The sequence below is a fragment of the Microtus pennsylvanicus genome, chromosome 6 (genome assembly GCF_037038515.1).
Source record: "Microtus pennsylvanicus isolate mMicPen1 chromosome 6, mMicPen1.hap1, whole genome shotgun sequence".
NCBI lineage: Eukaryota > Metazoa > Chordata > Mammalia > Rodentia > Cricetidae > Microtus > Microtus pennsylvanicus.
Genome location: NC_134584.1, coordinates 123941026 through 123959024, shown reverse-complemented (window position 1 = coordinate 123959024; position 17999 = coordinate 123941026). Strand labels below are relative to the sequence as shown.

Here is a 17999-nt window from a genome sequence, read left to right as displayed (position 1 = left end):
CCAGGCCACCTGATGCCTTCTTCTGGATTCTCACTCGAATGCACATACCATCCCCTCTGCACACACACAAGTAGAAATAAAATCTTAAAATGAAATGAGAGCATTCTTATTCCTCCAAGTACCAATCATATCCACACTTGAAAGAAGCAGTTTGAGCTCAACAAAAACTTGCTCAGCTATCACAGGCTTTTCGTTGACTATGACAATGACGATGTGACTTTCCCTAGGCCAGAGAACCTGTTCTAAGAACCAACAAGACAAGGCATTACCTCATGAAAGGCGTCAGGATTCCCGGGATTGAAGAGCGAGGGGAGCTTTTCCTCTAGTCCTCGAACTATTTCTGGCCATACAGAGTTCACCAAGAAATCATAGCCAGGAACGATGGTGCCTTTCTCACTGTGGGTAAGAGCCAAGATCAGTCAGCTTACCCTACCCTCTACCTACTGCACTGTGTTTAAATAAAGGCCCTCAGCCTAAATCTTATTTTAATTGTTGTAAAGATTATACTTCGTGTCTAGATTATTTCAATATCACTTCTGGGTCTCAGTATTACATTGACCTTGACTCCCGCCACCTCCTCCATGATCCTGTCAGGGAGGAGGCAAAGCCACTGCATAAAGTCGATACAACTCTCCCACTCACAGGCCATTTGGGAAAAAGCAGCCTAAAGGCAGGCATAGTGGCACCGGCCTGCCTTTTCAGCACTAATGTGGTTGAGACAGAAGAATTACAAATTCCAGGCCACATAAGAAGACATGGTCTCAAAACCAGCAGTTTCATATCACAGGAAAGACACTTATTGTGGGCATGCAGGTTTACTACCCTATCTGTTCCTAAAGCACTTTGCTTCCACACTCTTAAGAATGTATTCAGTTCTAAAATTCTATGACATTTCATGCAAAATCGTGGTCACAGATCTTGAGATAAGAGAATGCTTAGTTAATGTGTGTGCTTTATTATATATTGCCTGAACTAGGCACTAGATTTCTACTCTGCAAATTTAGCACTAAGAGAAGACCACACACTTAAGCTTACAGTGAGGTTTCTGTATGAAAGAGGTCAGCTACCAGTGCAGAACCAGTTAGGGGTCTCCATTGTGCCAGAAGGCTGCACCCTCCCTACAAGCACTGAGAGGTCCTGAGAACAGGGGAGAAGGTTCAGCATGCAGATCTGAGAGCTGGAAACCTGCTCAGGTCCTGCTGAGTTAGACAACAGAAGAATGGTCAGGTGGCAATGGATATTTATTGAAGAACGAAAACTGACCAAAAGGAGGAGAACTAAGGACAGTCTTAGGGTCAGTATAAAACTTGCCAACTTGAACGCTGGACACTGGGGAGTAGCTGAATGGAAGAATGTACACTTTGCTTGTATAGGGTATATTGGTATTTCATTTATATTTTAATGAATAAGGCTTGCCTGAAGATCAGAGAGTAAAACAGCCACACTGGTCAGTCATACAGAGCAGGCAGTGGTGGCACACACCTTTAATACCAGTAGCCACACTAGTTAGCTAGAGAGGCCAGGCGGTGGTGGTGCACACCTTTAATACCAGTAGCCACACTAGTTAGCTAGAGAGGCCAGGCGATGGTGGTGCACACCTTTAATCCCAGCCCTAGAGAGGAATACAAGACAGGAGGAGACAGCTCGTAGCTCAATCTCATTCTGAGGATTCCTGGAGGCAGGATCTCCCTTCTGGTCTGAGGAAGAGGTAAGAGCCAGTGGCTGCTGCTTTGCTTTTCTCATCTTCAGGGTGAACTCCAATATCTATCCCAGTGTTTAAGACCAGCATCATAAAACCAGAAATGGCTTGTTTTGTACATGGAATGAGAGTTGGACCATGGCCGCTTTCAGTTTAAACTGGAGTTGGGGAGGAGCTCAGAAAGGAAATGGAGGGCTCCAACAGAGAACAGCCCGAGAGCTGGCGTCACTGCACCGCGCATCCAGGCTGCCGTCCAGCAGCAGGGAGGAGCAGCACACCAGGCTCACAGTGGACCTGCTCACTAAGCCAGCCCTGGGGAGCAGCTCGGGCTGAACCCTTGAACTTACCTCGACACAGCTCCTCCTGTGACCTCCCGGAGAAGGCGGCAGTGGTGGGGAACGAATTCCAGGAGCTTGTTATACATGAGCTGAAGGCCATTGGGGTGAGACTTAACAAACTGTTCAACAATCACCTACAATAATGGGAACTGTTTCAGAATGTCATTTAAAAGAAAACCATGAACTAGACACACAAAAGTGGGAGGGTTAAACCTGGGCCACTCTTCTGTTCAGCTGGTTTTTGTTTTTGTTTTTTTTTTTTTTTTTTTGAGACAGTCTTACTGTACAGCTTGACTTGAACTTACCAAGAAATTAGCTGGCCTCAAACTCACAGAGATTTGCCTGCCTCTACCTCCACAGTGCTGGGATTAAAGGCGTTCTCAACACGCTCAGGTTAGCTGTACTTTTTCTAAATAGTAAAGCCAAACTGGTCACATTCAGAATCAGTTGCTATGTTCAGCTACAAAGCCCTGATTTGATGTGGGTAGGAAGGAGGCTAGGTGGCAGAGACTGGCCTGAGACTGAAGAACCTGCTTCCTCCAGAATAGGTCTAGATTAGAGCAAGGGGTCCATTGCAGTTCCTCACAGCCCGACCCTGGACTCTTCTATCACTAGTAGGCTTAGTTAGCGTAGGTATAAGGCAAATGAAAATTTATTCAATTTTAATATTTTATTTTTGGTTGTAAGGTTGAAATTCAAAATATAACAGACACTATAAGTTTTAATGGTCAGGGGGTCATAATTCACTTAATGCTATCTTTAAATGAGAAATGTCTTTAGACTCATGGTTGAATACTTGGTTCCCAGAGGTAGAGCCTTGTGAGGAGGTACTTCACTTATGGATGGGCTTACCATACTTCCTGTTCCTGCTTGCTGCTTCCTGTATGTGGATAAAAATGTGACCGCCCAGCTTTCTGCTTTTGCCAACATGCTAGGTCCTCTCTGCCATTATAAGCTCTATCCCTCTAGAACTGCAAGCTAAAATAGACCCATTCTTCCCAAGTTAATTTTGATCGCGGTGTTTTATCACAGCAATAGAAAGCAAACTAATACACTCGATGTGCCCACAAATTTCAAATGCTTCTTTACCTCAGCACTGCAGACTTAGCTCACTGAAAGGCACAGGCTGGGATCTGTAACTGAAATATCCATTTACTGGTAAATGCCGGGACAGTTTGTTCTTCCTCCACAGACAGTCACAGAGTGTAACAAGATAAAAACGTGGGAAACTGAAAACTTACTTTAACAAATCTAAGCTTGTCCAGGATTAAGATTAATCTCTACAGTTAATGTCAGAGATGTACAGGAGCAGGCTGCAGAACAGCCCCCGCCCCCAGATCGGACAAACACCTGCCATCACAAATGCCGGCAATTCCCAGCAGAGCACACTGCTCCTACCTGACAGCTAATCCGACGGGTGGAGGACACTTGTCTAAGTATCCCACAGTCAGAGCTTGATATGAAAGTCCTGCATCTCTGATTCCCACCTTCTGAGCCCTGACAATTCCTCCTCTTTCCTTAAGCCTTGGCCAACATCTTCCCTGAAGAGCTGTGGACACACAGTCTGCCTTCCCTTCCACATGCCTCACTGCTCTGGACTCCGCAGGTGCTGGACCAGTTGTCTGCTTGTCTGTTCCACCTATAAGACCAGTGGTTGTTTCCTAGTGACTTAACTGGGGCTGATTCGTCACTTTAACAGAGCTAAAATGTTTTGACCCATGCCTTCTTCCCGAGGGAAATTAGCCCCAGATAAGAAGGCATATTCAAACTGTGTGGTGAGCGCCCACCAGAACACATTTAGTTCCAGTTACCAACTGTGTAGCAGGACCCTCTCTTCCTAGCATCTCCGGTGTATCCATCTCTACCTGACACAAAGCGAAGGCAGCACAGCATGGCTCTGGAGAAGCTCCCCACACCAGAAGCACATACCTCATCAACATACGGCTTTACCAGGACTTGGCCAACCAGAGCTTCTGCATCCCGTGTCTTGTCAATCGTGGCATAGGTACGCAGGCAGTGCCGGATGATGTCCACATTTGAGGTCTGCAAACCTTCCAGCAGAAGGCCTTCTAGCGACTGCTGCAACATTGCTGTAATGCCAGCTATGCGCTGTGGGAAGCCATCAGAAAGTTCCCATCACAATGTTTTCCAACTTCAAATGGCTGTACACACACTGGTGCCTGACCCCACTATAGGCAGTGTGTGGACATTTAAAAGGGGGACCCTGCCTGGGGCAATAGCCTATCTCCTCTCATGACCTTTCTCCAAGTAGACCACTGGCTCAGCAAAGAAGAATTTACAAAGAGACAGTCAGAATAAGAAAATGTCATTTTCCTCTGAAGCTACAAGGTGAACTGGTTTCTGACAGACATTATAGATTTAAAGCTGGTGAAATGGCTCAGCCGTTAAGAGCACTTGCTGCTCCTGAGTTCAGTTCCTAGCACCCACATTGAATGACTTACAGTCACCTCTAATTCCAGTTCCAGGAGACTTGATACCCTCTTCCGGCCTCTATGGACATCTGCAAACACACAGACATTCAGGCATGCACACAGAGACTAAATGGTTGTTTGTAAAAGGAAAAAAAAAAAGCTCAGTCTAGGGATCTGGGAAAATTCAATGTTATCTGTGCCATATGGTGTCAGATTTAGAGTGTTACTCTTACAACTTACAGTCTTTCCACAAAAGCTGTAGTGAATGACACTTGGAAAATAGGAGTCCCCAAACCAAAACCCCAACCCAGGGTCAGCACCCTATAATTTAGTCAGTGCCAGGCACGTTGCTAACCACTGACTAAGGTTCTCTGCAACCCAAAGCCCAGCCCCAACCCACACTTACGGGTCTCACTTTGTCCAAAAGGGGCATGCCTTTGCTTTGCACAGCATGAAACTGAAGCTGGTTAAATTCTGTAGCAATTCTCTCCAAAACCTGTCCAGTCAAGAGAGGGCTGGGAAAGACAACAAGCAGAGAGTTTAATTGCGAGGCTGTTGACTCCCCAGAGAGCATGTGGGTCCAAACTGTAGTGCTCGGGCTGAGACAGTAGCCACCTTGCCACAAGGTCAAAATCAATCTTTGTGCCATCTGCCTGTCTCCTCCAAATGGCATTCCCAGACCACTGCAGCTGCACTGGACCACAGGCTCACAGGGTGCCACGTGCCCCCACCTTCTCTAAGGCCCGCTTCCAACTGCCCTCAATGTCCCTTCTTTGCCTGTGTGTCTCTCTCCTCCTGCGATCCCTGAACCTTCTCTTCTTTACTTGCTCATCTTTCTCCTTCTGAAACACCTGATAATTCTTGAACGGCCAATATCTTTGTTAATTTTAATAAAGTTGGCCTTCTAGTAGCAATAAATAAATCTCTTAAATACCTTCCTATTTAAATAGTAGTTTAAAGTTATGTTACCAATGGCTGAAAGAGCACTCTCTATATGCTGGAGGTCCTAGGAAGAAGGCATAAAATACAATGCAAGCACCTGTTCCCTAAAACATGCTATAGAGTACTCCTGCCACTCAAGGAGGAAAACAGCAAAGGAGAAATATGTTATTTTACCGGCGGAATGGTGAGCTAGGAAAAATGACCCTAGCAAGGGCTGGAGAGATGGCTCAGAGTTTAAGAGCACTGGCTCCTCGTCCAGAGGTCCTGAGTTCAATTCCCAGCAACCACACAGTAGCTCAGAACTATCTATAATGAGGTACAGTGCCCTCTTAAGGCCTACAGGTGTACATGCAAGTAGATACTGGGTAGATAATAAATAAATCTTTTTAAAAAATGTCCCTAGTATAAGGATACAGGAAAGCATCACAATGAGGTCATTGGAATGCCCGGCCCTGAACTGTCCAATCAAAATTAGTTCAGAGTGGAGGGGAAAGGCTGCCCTGAAGATGCTCCAGTTTTTAGTGTCTACAGCTCTTCTCCTGAAGCCTGGGTTGTTTATGTCTAGTGTCTCAACACCCCTCCGCCTAACTACTCACTAATTTGCCCTTGCCTTCCCTTTGCTAGAGCAACAAGTCCTGATCTAAGCTGAGCGAAGCTCCCAGTGGTGATCCTGAGCAAAGCAGGCACAGTGTTACAGATGTGCTCATCACCAGGGCAGCTGGAGGCCCACCCTTCCCGAGGGCACCACGCCCGCCCAGGACCTTACAATCTGACAGGTAAAGGATTCCATAGCTTCTGTTCCTGGTAGGTGTCTGCAAGCCTGACAGCAGAAGGGAGGTGGAGGGCGGGGGGGGGGGGGGCTTCCTGTGGTGACTTCTGTGTGTCTTATCTGCACATTTTGATGCAGAACTACACGAAACTCTCAAAGGCAGGAGAGATCAGAGGTATCCAAGATGACAGAGTAAATGCCACAAACGAGCCCCCCTTTAGCTTTTGCTTCCATTTAGCAGTGTCACCCCCTTTTCACTCCTTATGCATGTCCTGAGTAGATCTGAAACACGTTAAGTGAACTGGACAGTCAAAGGGAGGTGACAAGGAAAGAAAGGCCGTCAGTAAGATGGACAGGGGTCTGGACACCGGGCTCAAGCCTGGATCCTGCAGCCGTGGGAGCCACAGCTCTGGAGAATGTAGAAGTGAGGAAGGGAGGCTTGGGGATTTGAATTCCCAGAATGAGGATCATATGGCAGAGTCATGCGCTGAAAGGGTGGGAGGCCAGACCTAAATTTGGCAGAGAGGAGAAAGCTAGAGGAAGCAGATGCACCATGACACAGCACCAGCCTGCAGCTCCAGGAGCGCACAGTGGGGAGAGGAGCGAACACCGAGAACTGCTCTGCCAAGGGTCCAAGGAGGCACCAGGGTAACGGAGGTGTGGGTTCCAGAGACGAGAAAGGGAAGATAGGGGAAAGAGCAAAGAGTGGATCTCTTCTGCCTCGGAGAGAGTGAGGAAACAACAAGAGAGTCGGTTTCTCACTCTGTGGGTGCATATGTCTGAAGAATGGCTGGAGAGGCTTTGGTGGAAAAGCTCGGGTGCCGCTGACAGTGCAGTATCCCTGGAATACTACATGATAGCTTTGCAGGGTGTGTGCTAGGGTAGCGTTCGGAGACTGCGCCCTGCACTGAGCTGGGATGAGAGGAGGGGCAGTGGAGCAGGTATCCAGGAAAGAAGCTGGCAGGAGGTGTCAGGCGCTGGCTGAGGACAGCCAGAAAAACTGGCCCTTTAGCATCTGTCTCCCAAACGCTGGGATGAGAGGCAGGGGTCACCACACCTGGCTGTGTCACTTTCAAAAACAGCAAACCAGACGCAGACACTCTTTCTTTGTTTTCCCAAAATGAATCTCACTCAAAAAAGTTTAGCCTGGATGTGAAGTACTTAGTGAAAATACTCACCTGCTCGCTTCTAGGGAAGGTGCATCTTTACAATTCTGGGAGTTTAGGATTTTTTCAATTTTCTCAACTGATCGAATAACCTGTATAAGTCTCAACACACTCATCTACAAAGAGGACATCAAATAAAAACAAAGAGAAAAGCAGTTATCAGGATGGTGAGAGGCCATCTTAAATATCCTTACATAATCCTGAATTCCCAAGGACATAAGCTCAATTCTGGCTTTCCTACAGTGAAATTTCACAATTCTATCCCAAGAACATAGTAAACAACACAAAATAAGATGGAAGCTATCTTGCCAGTCCTTATACTTATTTTCTTAAGATACATTTTCATGTTTTTGTTTCCAATATACTCATCTTCTTTAACTGCATGAGCACAGCACACCTACATACCCAAGTGTCAGTTCATTAAAGACACTTATTGCAAAAGTCCACACACGGACAAAGAGAGACACGTGGTATGGCAGGATGACGCCCAGGCTCCCCAGAACACTGGGCTGTTGGCAGATACTAAGCTCCCATCTTTCAAAGTGCAAAAGAACATCCCCGGTGCCGAGAACAAATGGCTTGCTTGCTAAGCTTCACTGTGGGGTGCTACTATTTAATCTGATTAATCTTGTGACCACTCAGGCACTTTTGTCCAATTTCGTCTTCCGTCAGGAAGTCCTGGCTGACGAACATGAGAAGCCTGGGAGGAGTGCTTGTGGCATGTAACATATCACTTTAAAATATTGCTGCTCCTCTCTCCTTATTCACAGACAGGCAGAGGAATGCCTAGGTACAGCCCTTAAGGGCTGCACAGAGATACCGATGTCATCATGCTCCGCTCAGCAGAGTACCCAGAGAGAAACCACATGCCCCGCAGTGCTGAAGCCAAGGTTTGGGAGTAGACACTACAGCATACCTTTTTCTTCCTAATGTCTTCCTGCTTAGACATTCGTTCTTCTACTGCCAGAATTCCTTCACTGACAGATGACCTAAGACTCTTGAAAATAATAAAGAAAATGTTTTTGCAAAAATGAAGTGTAACATTATAAAAGTGACACATTCAATTCTATTTTATAAGACTCAGTACCCAGGTCAATATTCAGACACCAACCAAGATTACAAAGCATGAGACAGAATCACTGGGAGGCACCCAAGTATGCAGACACAGTGATATACAAAGCCAAGGTCATGGCAGATTAAGTGCCAAAAAAGGTAGCACAGCACAGCTGACGTGGAGAAAAGACAACAAAGCCTGTGTATGTGAGCATCTGGGATGTAAAGCTATGGTACAGACCCTGAAAATCTGCACACAAGCACAGGGAAGTCTTAGAAGGCCAAAGGAATGAGGGCAGCCCTGCTCAGGGTAGGCGAGGCACATCCTGGTACCTGCAGGCTTCCCTTTCAAGAGAAGGAGAGATGGGGGGGTGGGTGTTAGCTTCTTTTTGAGGAGCCTAGAATCTACACAAGAAATACGGATAAAGCATCTTAAGAATGGAGAAACTCAGGAAACAAGAAGCGAGGAGCAGGAGGCCAGAAGAGCAGAGGAACACCAGACACACCAGAAAATACTCAATTAGGCCAACTAGGAGATAATCAGGAATGAAGGCAATGAAAACTAGAGTAAGGTGGGTAAATCACAAAAATGCTACAGAAAAGTAAACTCACTCATTCAGTAAATGCTACAAAATATTGTAACACTGGCTACCAACAAGCCAAACAATGGCATGCTGCAATCCCCAACCTCAGGATATCAAAGGCCCACTGCAGGGCTGAGGATGGAAAACCAGCAGAGTCTGCCTAAAGTGAGTAGCGTATGGCAGCAAGGTAGGCAGCAGAACAGAGGGAGGTCTGAGGCGACGAAGGAAGAACAAGTTGGCATGAGAGCTGCCACAGGCAGAGAACAGTTGGTTGCTATTCATCAGCACAGAAAGCTGAGGATGCAGCTCCAGGAGCTCCAGGTAAAGTCACAGGTGTAGGGATAAGTCCCGCCCCTTAGGGGGCGTGTTCGCCTCGGGCTAATGTTACACATAGGGATGTGGATCCCAGCAGTGGACCACAGAATCATTCCCCTTCATTCTGTGGAGAGTGACTCAGAAGACCTTCAGAAAAACAACCAAGACATCAGCATCCACACTGCTTGTGAGGTCAAAGCCCAGCTCAGGAGGTAACGCCATAGACCTCCTTACTTAAGGACTCCTGACACCATTTCCCCAACACTGCACATGCAACAAAGCCCACCTGTCACATGTTCAAACATGGTCTAAGGTTTTTCAAGCTCGTGGTGACACACACAGGTCACGCTGGGATGAACACCAAGTATATGACAGCCCCACAGTGCCAAAGAGCCTGGCAGTCAGGTGCCGAGACAACCGAGGGATGGGCCAGGAGGCACAGTGACCTACTGGCATGACACCAAACTCCCCTGTCATAGCCAGCCAGAAGTCCATCCCCAGCGGCTCCCTTACACTGCAGAGCACAACAGAGAAACATTACGTGTCTTTGTGTGAGGGTTTTCTGTCAAACTGGTATTGTCCTTCAGTTGCTCCAGGGTGTAAAGAGCTCTGTGGGCAGGCTAGGAACCTAACCACACATCATCATACAGCTGGGAAAATACTTATAAAGTAGCAAATGCTCAGGACGTACGCCAGCTCTGACCCAGTGACTGATCACTAACAGGCTGACTCCACCGTCCCCTCATCCGGTCACTTTAAAGTCATCTATTCCAGCTCTGTTGTCTTTACACCAGTCATGTGTAGACTAAACACAGAGAATCCTTCATCTCCGACTCTTTCAGAGACGTGAACTGTAACTACTGACCATTCAAAACAACAAACTGACAGACTAGGAACTCCTGGATCCCTAGCAGACAGGCGTATCATGCTTATGCTAAACTTTTTACTAAGAGTGGGGTGACTTACCAGAACCTCTTCTCGTAATTGTCCCAAAGGCACAGATAGCTGGTTGAGGGATCTGTCCATGCCGACCTAGAGGCAAAATCATGACAGCTCAGAATCATCAGTCCTATCCAGTGGAAGGATCTGTATAACGATCCAAGTGTCCATGACCACTGTTGGCAGAGTACAGAAACGACTGCGGCCATACATGGAGACTGTAAGAATACGAAGTCAGAGCACAGAAAGGACGCACAAATTACCTTGGGATGATTTGGGTTTTTTTGTGGCACTAGGGTAGCGCAAGTGCTTCCCACTGAACCCTGAGCCCCAAGGGCGAGTTGAACAACTAAAGATTGGAATCAGAGTGACTGTTAACTGGAAACGATGGTTTTCAACTGGCTGGTGCCAGAGTCTGATGAAGGACATCCCACCTGACTCTACCTCACGGGGGAAAGCCAGGATATGATGGACATCCCACCTGACTCTACCTCACGGGGGAAAGCCAGGATATGATGGACATCCCACCTGACTCTAACTCACGGGGGAAAGCAAATTTAAAAACAACGGAAATAAAACTTTCTAAGTTTCTGATTCTACTAGAACAGCCCTCTTAGTAACTACAGCACATTCACAGTAAAACACAGTTCATTCATTTTCATGTTTCTTAAAATTTCCAGAGGTTGCACTTTCTATGTTGCTTTGGACAAACATTTAAAAGCAAAATAAAATATGAGCAAGATTGAAAAGCAACAAACAAAAAGATCTGTCTCAGGGTATTAAATCAAGCATTCCTATGCTGCTCTGAGAAGTAGCCGGCATGGTCCTCATCATTCCTGAAGGCCGGCCTCCTGGAGATCAGTGCTGTCTCCACTTCCTGCTAGCATGTGCGTGTGTCATGCCGGTGAGTAGGCTCCCACCGAGAGTGGCTGCCACGTGCGCTGGCAGAACAGCCTAACCATGGAGCTTCCTGGGAACCTGTCAGCACTCAACAATAATGGCCTCTTGCTGCCCCTCCCTTCACTCCAGTCAGCTAACACCTTAGACCTACTCAAGAGTAATCAAGCCACATTGGGCATGGTGATGCACACCTATAATCCAGCACCCCAGAGACAAGGACTACTGCAAGTTTGTGAGCAGCCTAGGCTACATGCTAAATTACAGGACAGCCAGGAAGACAGATTAAGACCCTGTTTCAAAAGTCAGGCATGATAGCACACACCTTTAATCCAGCACTTGGGAGGTAGAGGCAGACGGATCTCTGGGTTTCAGGCCATCTTAGTCTATATATAGAGTGCCAATACAACCACAGCTGTAGAGAGACTCTGTGTCAAAAACACAAGACTGTCTCAGGAAAATCAAAAATACAAAGTGAATAATAAGGTCACAGCAGTTGAACTTAAAAAAGAAAGAAAAAAGAAAAGAAAATTCAGTTCTTTTGTGACTGACATTAATGAATGCCTGAAACAATATGACTTCTCAAATGCTGCACTTTTTTTTTTTTTTTTGATTTTTCGAGACAGGGTTTCTCTGTGGTTTTGGAGCCTGTCCTGGAACTAGCTCTTGTAGACCAGGCTGGCCTCAAACTCACACAGATCCACCTGCCTCTGCCTCCAGAGTGCTGGGATTAAAGGCGTGCGCTACCACCGCCTAGCCAAAAGCTGAACTTTTAAGAACCAACCCAGACAAAGAAGACCTACGTGTCCACCAGCGGCGGGGACTATGGAGGGAAGCTCACCAGGTTTGTTGAGAGGTTGACAAAGTCCGCATAGTCCTTGTTGATGAGCTCCACCATGGCCGTCTTCAGCAGCTTGTAATACAGCTCCAGGTCGTCTCTCAACTCCTCCAGCTGCACACGCTTCCTGCAGTCAGACACGAAATGATCCACGTCGAAATCCTCCTGGAGAGCAGGAAAGTCAAGTTACGATACATAAAGACCCACAAAGCCAGCCTGCCCAGAGCTCCTTCTGGCCACATGCTGTGACGAGGTCCTGTCCACTCACAAAGGCGCTCAGAAGGGCTAAGGGCAGTCTCCTCATGGTCTCAGTCTATAGGGAACTTAAGTTTCGAAAATGACACGATTCACTTAAGGCTCTTCTAAAAATAGAAAAGCTTTCCTCGCTTAACTTTCTAAGCATTAAATGTCCAGTATAAAATTTTCAATAGACTGAAGAACAGCAAAGAAAGAAAAAACCCTGAACTCTTCATGCGGGTGTGTGTGTGTGTGATGGGACCTATGAGAGCCGCTGGGATTTTGACAGGCAAAGGCGAGTATAATGGCTGATGCTGTCAATTGGCAGGATGAAGAATCACTTTGGAGACAAAGACTGGGAATGATGTCTGGGAGCGGTTTCGAGCTCAACAATAGTATTCATCTCTCCCTTCTAACCACAGGGGTGAAGTGACCAAGCATCTACCTTAAGTTCTGCCACCTTTTCCTTCTGCTATGACGGACCGACTTTAACTCCTCACACTGTAAGCTGGAATAGACCCTTCCTCAAGTTGCTTTTTGTCAGGTATTTGGTCATAGCAATGTGAAAATACAGAGAGCCGCCAATGACAACTCTCCAGCCAGAAGCTGTGTGTGATGGGGATAACTGAGGTAGAGAAATCAGCAGAAAACTAGAACCTGGTGTACTGGTTTGAATGAAAATGGCCCCATATGGCCGGGCGGTGGTGGCACACGTCTTTAATCTCAGCACTCGGGAGGCAGAAGCAGGCGGATCTCTGTGAGTTCGAGGCCAGTCTGGTCTACAGGAGCTAGTTCCAGGCCAGGCTCTAAAACTACTGAGAAACCCTGTCTGAAAAAAAAAAAAGAAAGAAAGAAGAAGAAAGAAGGAAAATGGCCCCATAGGTCCATAGGGAGTGGCACTATTCGGGGGTGTGGTCTTGTTGCAACAGGTGTGACCTTGTTGGAGGAAGTGAGATCTCAAGTGCTCATGCTAGGCCTAGTACACACTCCTTCTGCTGCCTGTGGACCAAGATGCAGGACTCTCGGCAGCTTTTGCAGCACCATGTCTGCCTGCATGCCATGATCCACCATGATAATGAACTAAATAAACCTTTGAAACTGTAAGTGACCCCAAATTAAATGTTTTCCTTTATAAGAGTTGCTGTGGTCATGGTGTCTCTTCACAGCAACAGGAACCCTAACTAAGACACCAGATAAGAACTGTCATCAGAGAGACTTCACTAAGCAAGTGGAAACCGATGCAGAGAGCCACAGCCATGCAGCAGACAGAGCTCAGGGAATCCTGCTGAAGAGAAGGAAGAAGAATTGTAGGAGCCAAAGTGGTCAAGGACATCACAAAAAAACCCATAGAATTAACTAACCTGGGCTCACAGGAGCTCAGAGACTTAACCGACAGCCAGGGAGCTGCATGGGACTGAACAGGCCCTCTGCACATACGTTACACTAGTATAGCTTGTCTTCTTGTGGGTTTTCTAAGAGTGGGTGCAGGGGCTACTCTGATCCTTTTACTGGCTTTTAGGACCGGACCCTATTTCTCATGCTGTGTTGCCTTGACCAGTCTTAATATCAAGTCACTTAGTCTTTCTGCAACTTGATATGTCATGTTTTATCATCCATGGGAGGCCTGTACTTTTTTGAATAGAAATGAAGGAGTAGATGGGGCAAGGGAGGTAAAAGGGAGGTCGGAGGAGGGCGGGAAAACAGTGGTCAGGATGTAAAATAAACAAGTAAATAAATCCAGGAAGAGGAGGAGGGGAAGGACACCAGGTAAGTCTGAAAGCCACCACGGAACAAGCACAGTTTCTGAGCCCACACATTCTTCCTCTGACCACGCTCAACAGCCAAACCACACCTCTCCTTCAAGTCCAGAGCTATAGCTGGCACGCAGCAGGTGGTCAATGGGTGCCTGTGGGTGAGTAGTCAATGGCTACCATTGCATTAGCTAGCAGGCTGCCGCCAGGGCAATCTAACAACAGTTTGCAAACAAATGACTGTGGTTCAAGGAGTCTCAACTCCAACGTGTACCTGACATCCTAACCTTGTAAAAGACCTATGCCTCTGCAAAATATGCTGTGTAAGATACTCATGCATACATATAATCTATAGCAGGCACCCATTGCCACCAAACCAACTCATAAAATGTTTCTTTAAAGGAGACACAAATAACACAGGACCTTAGCTTCTGGCTCCACCTAGAAAAACTAACAGTACACAGAACAGCTCTTCTATGTAGTTTCCTCTACTATTGAACTGGTCACAATTTTTTTTTCTTTTCTCTTTTCTTTTTCAAGATGGGGTTTCTCTGTAGCTTTAGAGCCTGTCCTGGAACTAGCTCTTGTTGACCAGGCTGGTCTCGAACTCACAGAGATCCACCTGCTTCTACCTCGCTGAGATTAAAGGCCACCACTGCTTGGCCTGAACTGGTCACATTAACAGAACTACAAATTGCTTGGCACACTCAGAGGTTTGATAGCATGGAACAGCATGGAGGTGCCAGCAGCCCAGCCGCTCATTCCCCGGTCTGCTGTATGTGTTTCACAACCTGCATTTGGTGGCATCTTCTTTCTGATGCTGCATTTAACAGAGGCCTCAGGTCAGTGTCAGAGAGACACAGCAGGTAGTGCGGCGGAAAGGCTGCTGGCACTAGGCAAGAGGGAGGCCTGAGTTAAAAACTGAACACATCTAAGTTTTCTCACCTAGGGTCAAAGTAGGCCATGATGCCCTGGTGAGCTTTCTTCCTCCAGACACCTATCCCCACCATGTACCTCTCTGGCTTTCTAGCATCTTTTTGGGGTCACTCTTGGTCATGGGATGGGACAGGGGCTTTCTGAAGCATTCTCTCCAGCATCCTGTTTGAACTCATTTACCGGGGCGGGTGAGATGGCAGCAGGTAAGAGTGCTTACTGCTCTTGTAGCGCAGCAGAGTTTGCCTCCCAGCACCCACACAGAGGCAGCTCACTTCTGGCCTCTGAGACTTCTGCACACGCTGTGCACATAAACTCGGGAAGGCAAGCACATACAGACATAAAATAATACATCTCCAAATTACACTTCCTGCAGTGCTTCAGCAACGTCACTACAGACAGGTGCTTCATTCCTGGTTCTAGACACGCCTCTCACACATGAAAAAGTAAAGACACATATAAATTAAAACCAAAAACTCTGAGATTTGGTCATGTTAACTGAATGCAAATACCAAAACAGAGCTAGGCCAATTAAGTCGGAGGGAAAAATTACCACGTAAGGAGAGTCACGAGCACACAGGCGCGCACACACACTATCCTGTAAGACTTAAACTCATTAGCTCAATATTTCAGGTGCCAAAGAGACAAATTTTCTAAATCCCTCACCGTGGAAACAGCTTTGAAGTGGTCCCTCAAATCTCAACTTTGACACATTAAACGGCACAACCTGTCGGCTCTCCGTCCTCGGGGTGGGGATGGGGGGGACTGGAGACAGGAGGATCAAGACCTGCCTGGGCTACAACTCAAAACCCTGCCTCCAGAAAGAAACTGCGTGTAAACATGTTTTGGGGTCGTTTAACTGACAGCGGCAGAGGGATACAATTAACAGGCAAACTCCTTCCGTTTCGGCTGAAATTCCATCAGCGAAGTGTCTTCCGTTTGGACTGGTAGGGTGACTCCTTCATGTCGGAGTGAAGTTCAGCCCGATCGGCCCCCTTCCCAGCGATTCGCCGGAGCGCCTGGGAACCGCAGGGCCTTAGCGTGGGGTGTCCCTCACCTTCATGAATTCGTCCTTATCGAAGCACAGCGTGTCCGGCCCGGTGGGCAGGTTCATCCTGCGTCTCTCCATCACGCGGGCCTCTGACCCTCAGCTCCCAGGCTCCGAGGCACTGAGGACGCAGGCGACACCACTGGGGACGCGGCAGTCCAGCCCCGGCACGGCGCGGCCCCGCTTCCGCCAGCGGCGACGCACGGCAACCAATAGGCGGGCGGCGCGGGCGGCTGCGCACAGTGAACCGGAGGGGAGGCGCGCGCAGCCGGGCGCTACTGCCTCTGGTAGCTTAGCGCGGTACTGCAGCGTCACGCCCACGCCGCAGGCTGGAGAGAGCAGAGCAACTTTGTTCTTTTTCCTCAAGAGGTGAGAGAGTCCAGAGCTGCGTCCTCCAAGAGTAAAAGCCACCGCCCTTAAATACGGTCCTTAAAAACCGGTCAGAGGTCCAAAGCTACAGAGAAACCCTGTCTCGAAAAAACAAAAACAAACAAAAAACGGTCAGAGGAGCTGGACTGTGGTGGCGCATGCATTCGGAAGGCAGAGGCTGGTGGATCTCTGTGAGTTTGAGACCTTCTGGTCTACAGAACTAATTCCAGGACAGCCAGGGATACACAAAAAACCTGTCTTAGGGGAAAATGCTATCCCTATGCATTTAGGTTACCCCAAACATGAAACCATCCCTCTGACTGAATGTGGGGGTAAAATTTAGAGACCCTATTGCCGGTACCTGCCCTGAATAGGTAAGGCCTTCTTAAAGTGACTCTGCGAAGTGTCTAGAGAAGACATGAGTGGGAAAAGATACAAGTAGACTGCCCCTATGTCCTTAACATGCGTGTGTGTATGTGTGTGTGTGTGTGTTTGTTTTCTTTTTACCATCTTTCTCTTTCTAGGAAGTCTTCCACCCACACAAGTCTAAGCAACGTGAATTGACCACTCTCCAATAGCTCCAGCCTTTCCCCGGGTTCTCTTTCCCCGGGACACAACCACCATGGCTGTCATTGGGAGAATTTGCTAGAACACTTCCCAGCATCCTATTAATCAATTCCTCGGGTGAAAGAGCAAACAAACAAAACCGTTCTTGCCTACTCAAAACATCATCCTCGTACCTAATAATATGAATGGTTCTCTGCTAACATTGGATTGAGAGATTTGGTCTTCAGCCCCTAACTAGAATTCCAGAGTGGCAACTTGGAAGCACTGAATGAGGGGCCCAGGTTCTGGCAGAGAAAGAAACACAGATACCTGGGAAACCTGTCTGGTCCCTAGAAGCTTGGAGCTAGAACTTGCCATTCCCTTCCGATGCTGTTCTCCACATGTACGGCCTCGTGTGTCAATCGTAGGGCTGCTGAGGGATTCACTGGTACAGAAGATCCCAGGGTCCCCGTGTCTATTCGCTTTCCCAGGATTTAGTAAGGAGCAGCCTGGAGTCTGTCATATGGATGCCGTTCTCTCCCAACACACCCCAGGCAGGGCAGCAGATCAGCTTTGGTGTTAGCTGAGCCCCCCATGGCAGTGGAAGAGGGTGGAAACCAGACCTGCCCAGGGGGCGACACCAGCTGGCATGGCCATTTTCTGCTGTGTTACACAGTGCAAATGACAGCTCCCCAGGGGTCAGTGAGCAGCCTCTCTCCAGAGCAGGCTGCACTGGAGACAAACCTGCTGTTTGTCCGTATTCCCCTCGCTCGTGTGCAGCCGTTTGGGGGTGATGCCGGCTTCTCACTGTCCGGGGTCTGTGCTTTAGACAAGCTCTTATCTCCTGCTTCACATTCAAGCACATGGTTAATTCTTCGCTGTCAGCTTGACTGGATTTGGAACCTCTGACTAGATACACTCCAGCCATGTTTATGACGGTGTTCCCAGAGACGTTTAACTGAGGAAGGAAGACCCGCCCTGAATGTGAGCCGCAGGTTCCTCAGGCTAGGGTCCCAAACTGACTAGAAGGGAGAAGGCAAGGGCATTTATCTCTCTCTGCTTCCTGACGATGGATGCCATGCGACCAGCTGCCTGTGCTCCAGCCTCCATATGGACCTTGCCAAGGCGAACTGGATGCTCAAG

The 17999-nt window shown here is 47.7% G+C and overlaps 1 protein-coding gene across 1 annotated transcript in view; it reads right to left on the bottom strand.

The window, feature by feature from the left end:
* Cog2 (component of oligomeric golgi complex 2) overlaps positions 1-16135 on the bottom strand; it is a 31219-nt gene extending 15084 nt beyond the window's left edge. The window contains exons 1-9 of the mRNA XM_075977649.1: positions 15951-16135; positions 11976-12137; positions 10265-10330; positions 8263-8343; positions 7359-7462; positions 4876-4984; positions 3967-4146; positions 2047-2171; positions 270-396 (exon numbers count right to left, since the gene is read on the bottom strand). Of these exons, the coding sequence (XP_075833764.1) occupies positions 270-396; positions 2047-2171; positions 3967-4146; positions 4876-4984; positions 7359-7462; positions 8263-8343; positions 10265-10330; positions 11976-12137; positions 15951-16022 (1026 nt within the window). The 5' untranslated portion in view covers positions 16023-16135. The remainder of the gene's footprint in view (positions 1-269; positions 397-2046; positions 2172-3966; positions 4147-4875; positions 4985-7358; positions 7463-8262; positions 8344-10264; positions 10331-11975; positions 12138-15950) is intronic.
* Between the last annotated feature and the right edge of the window lie 1864 nt (positions 16136-17999).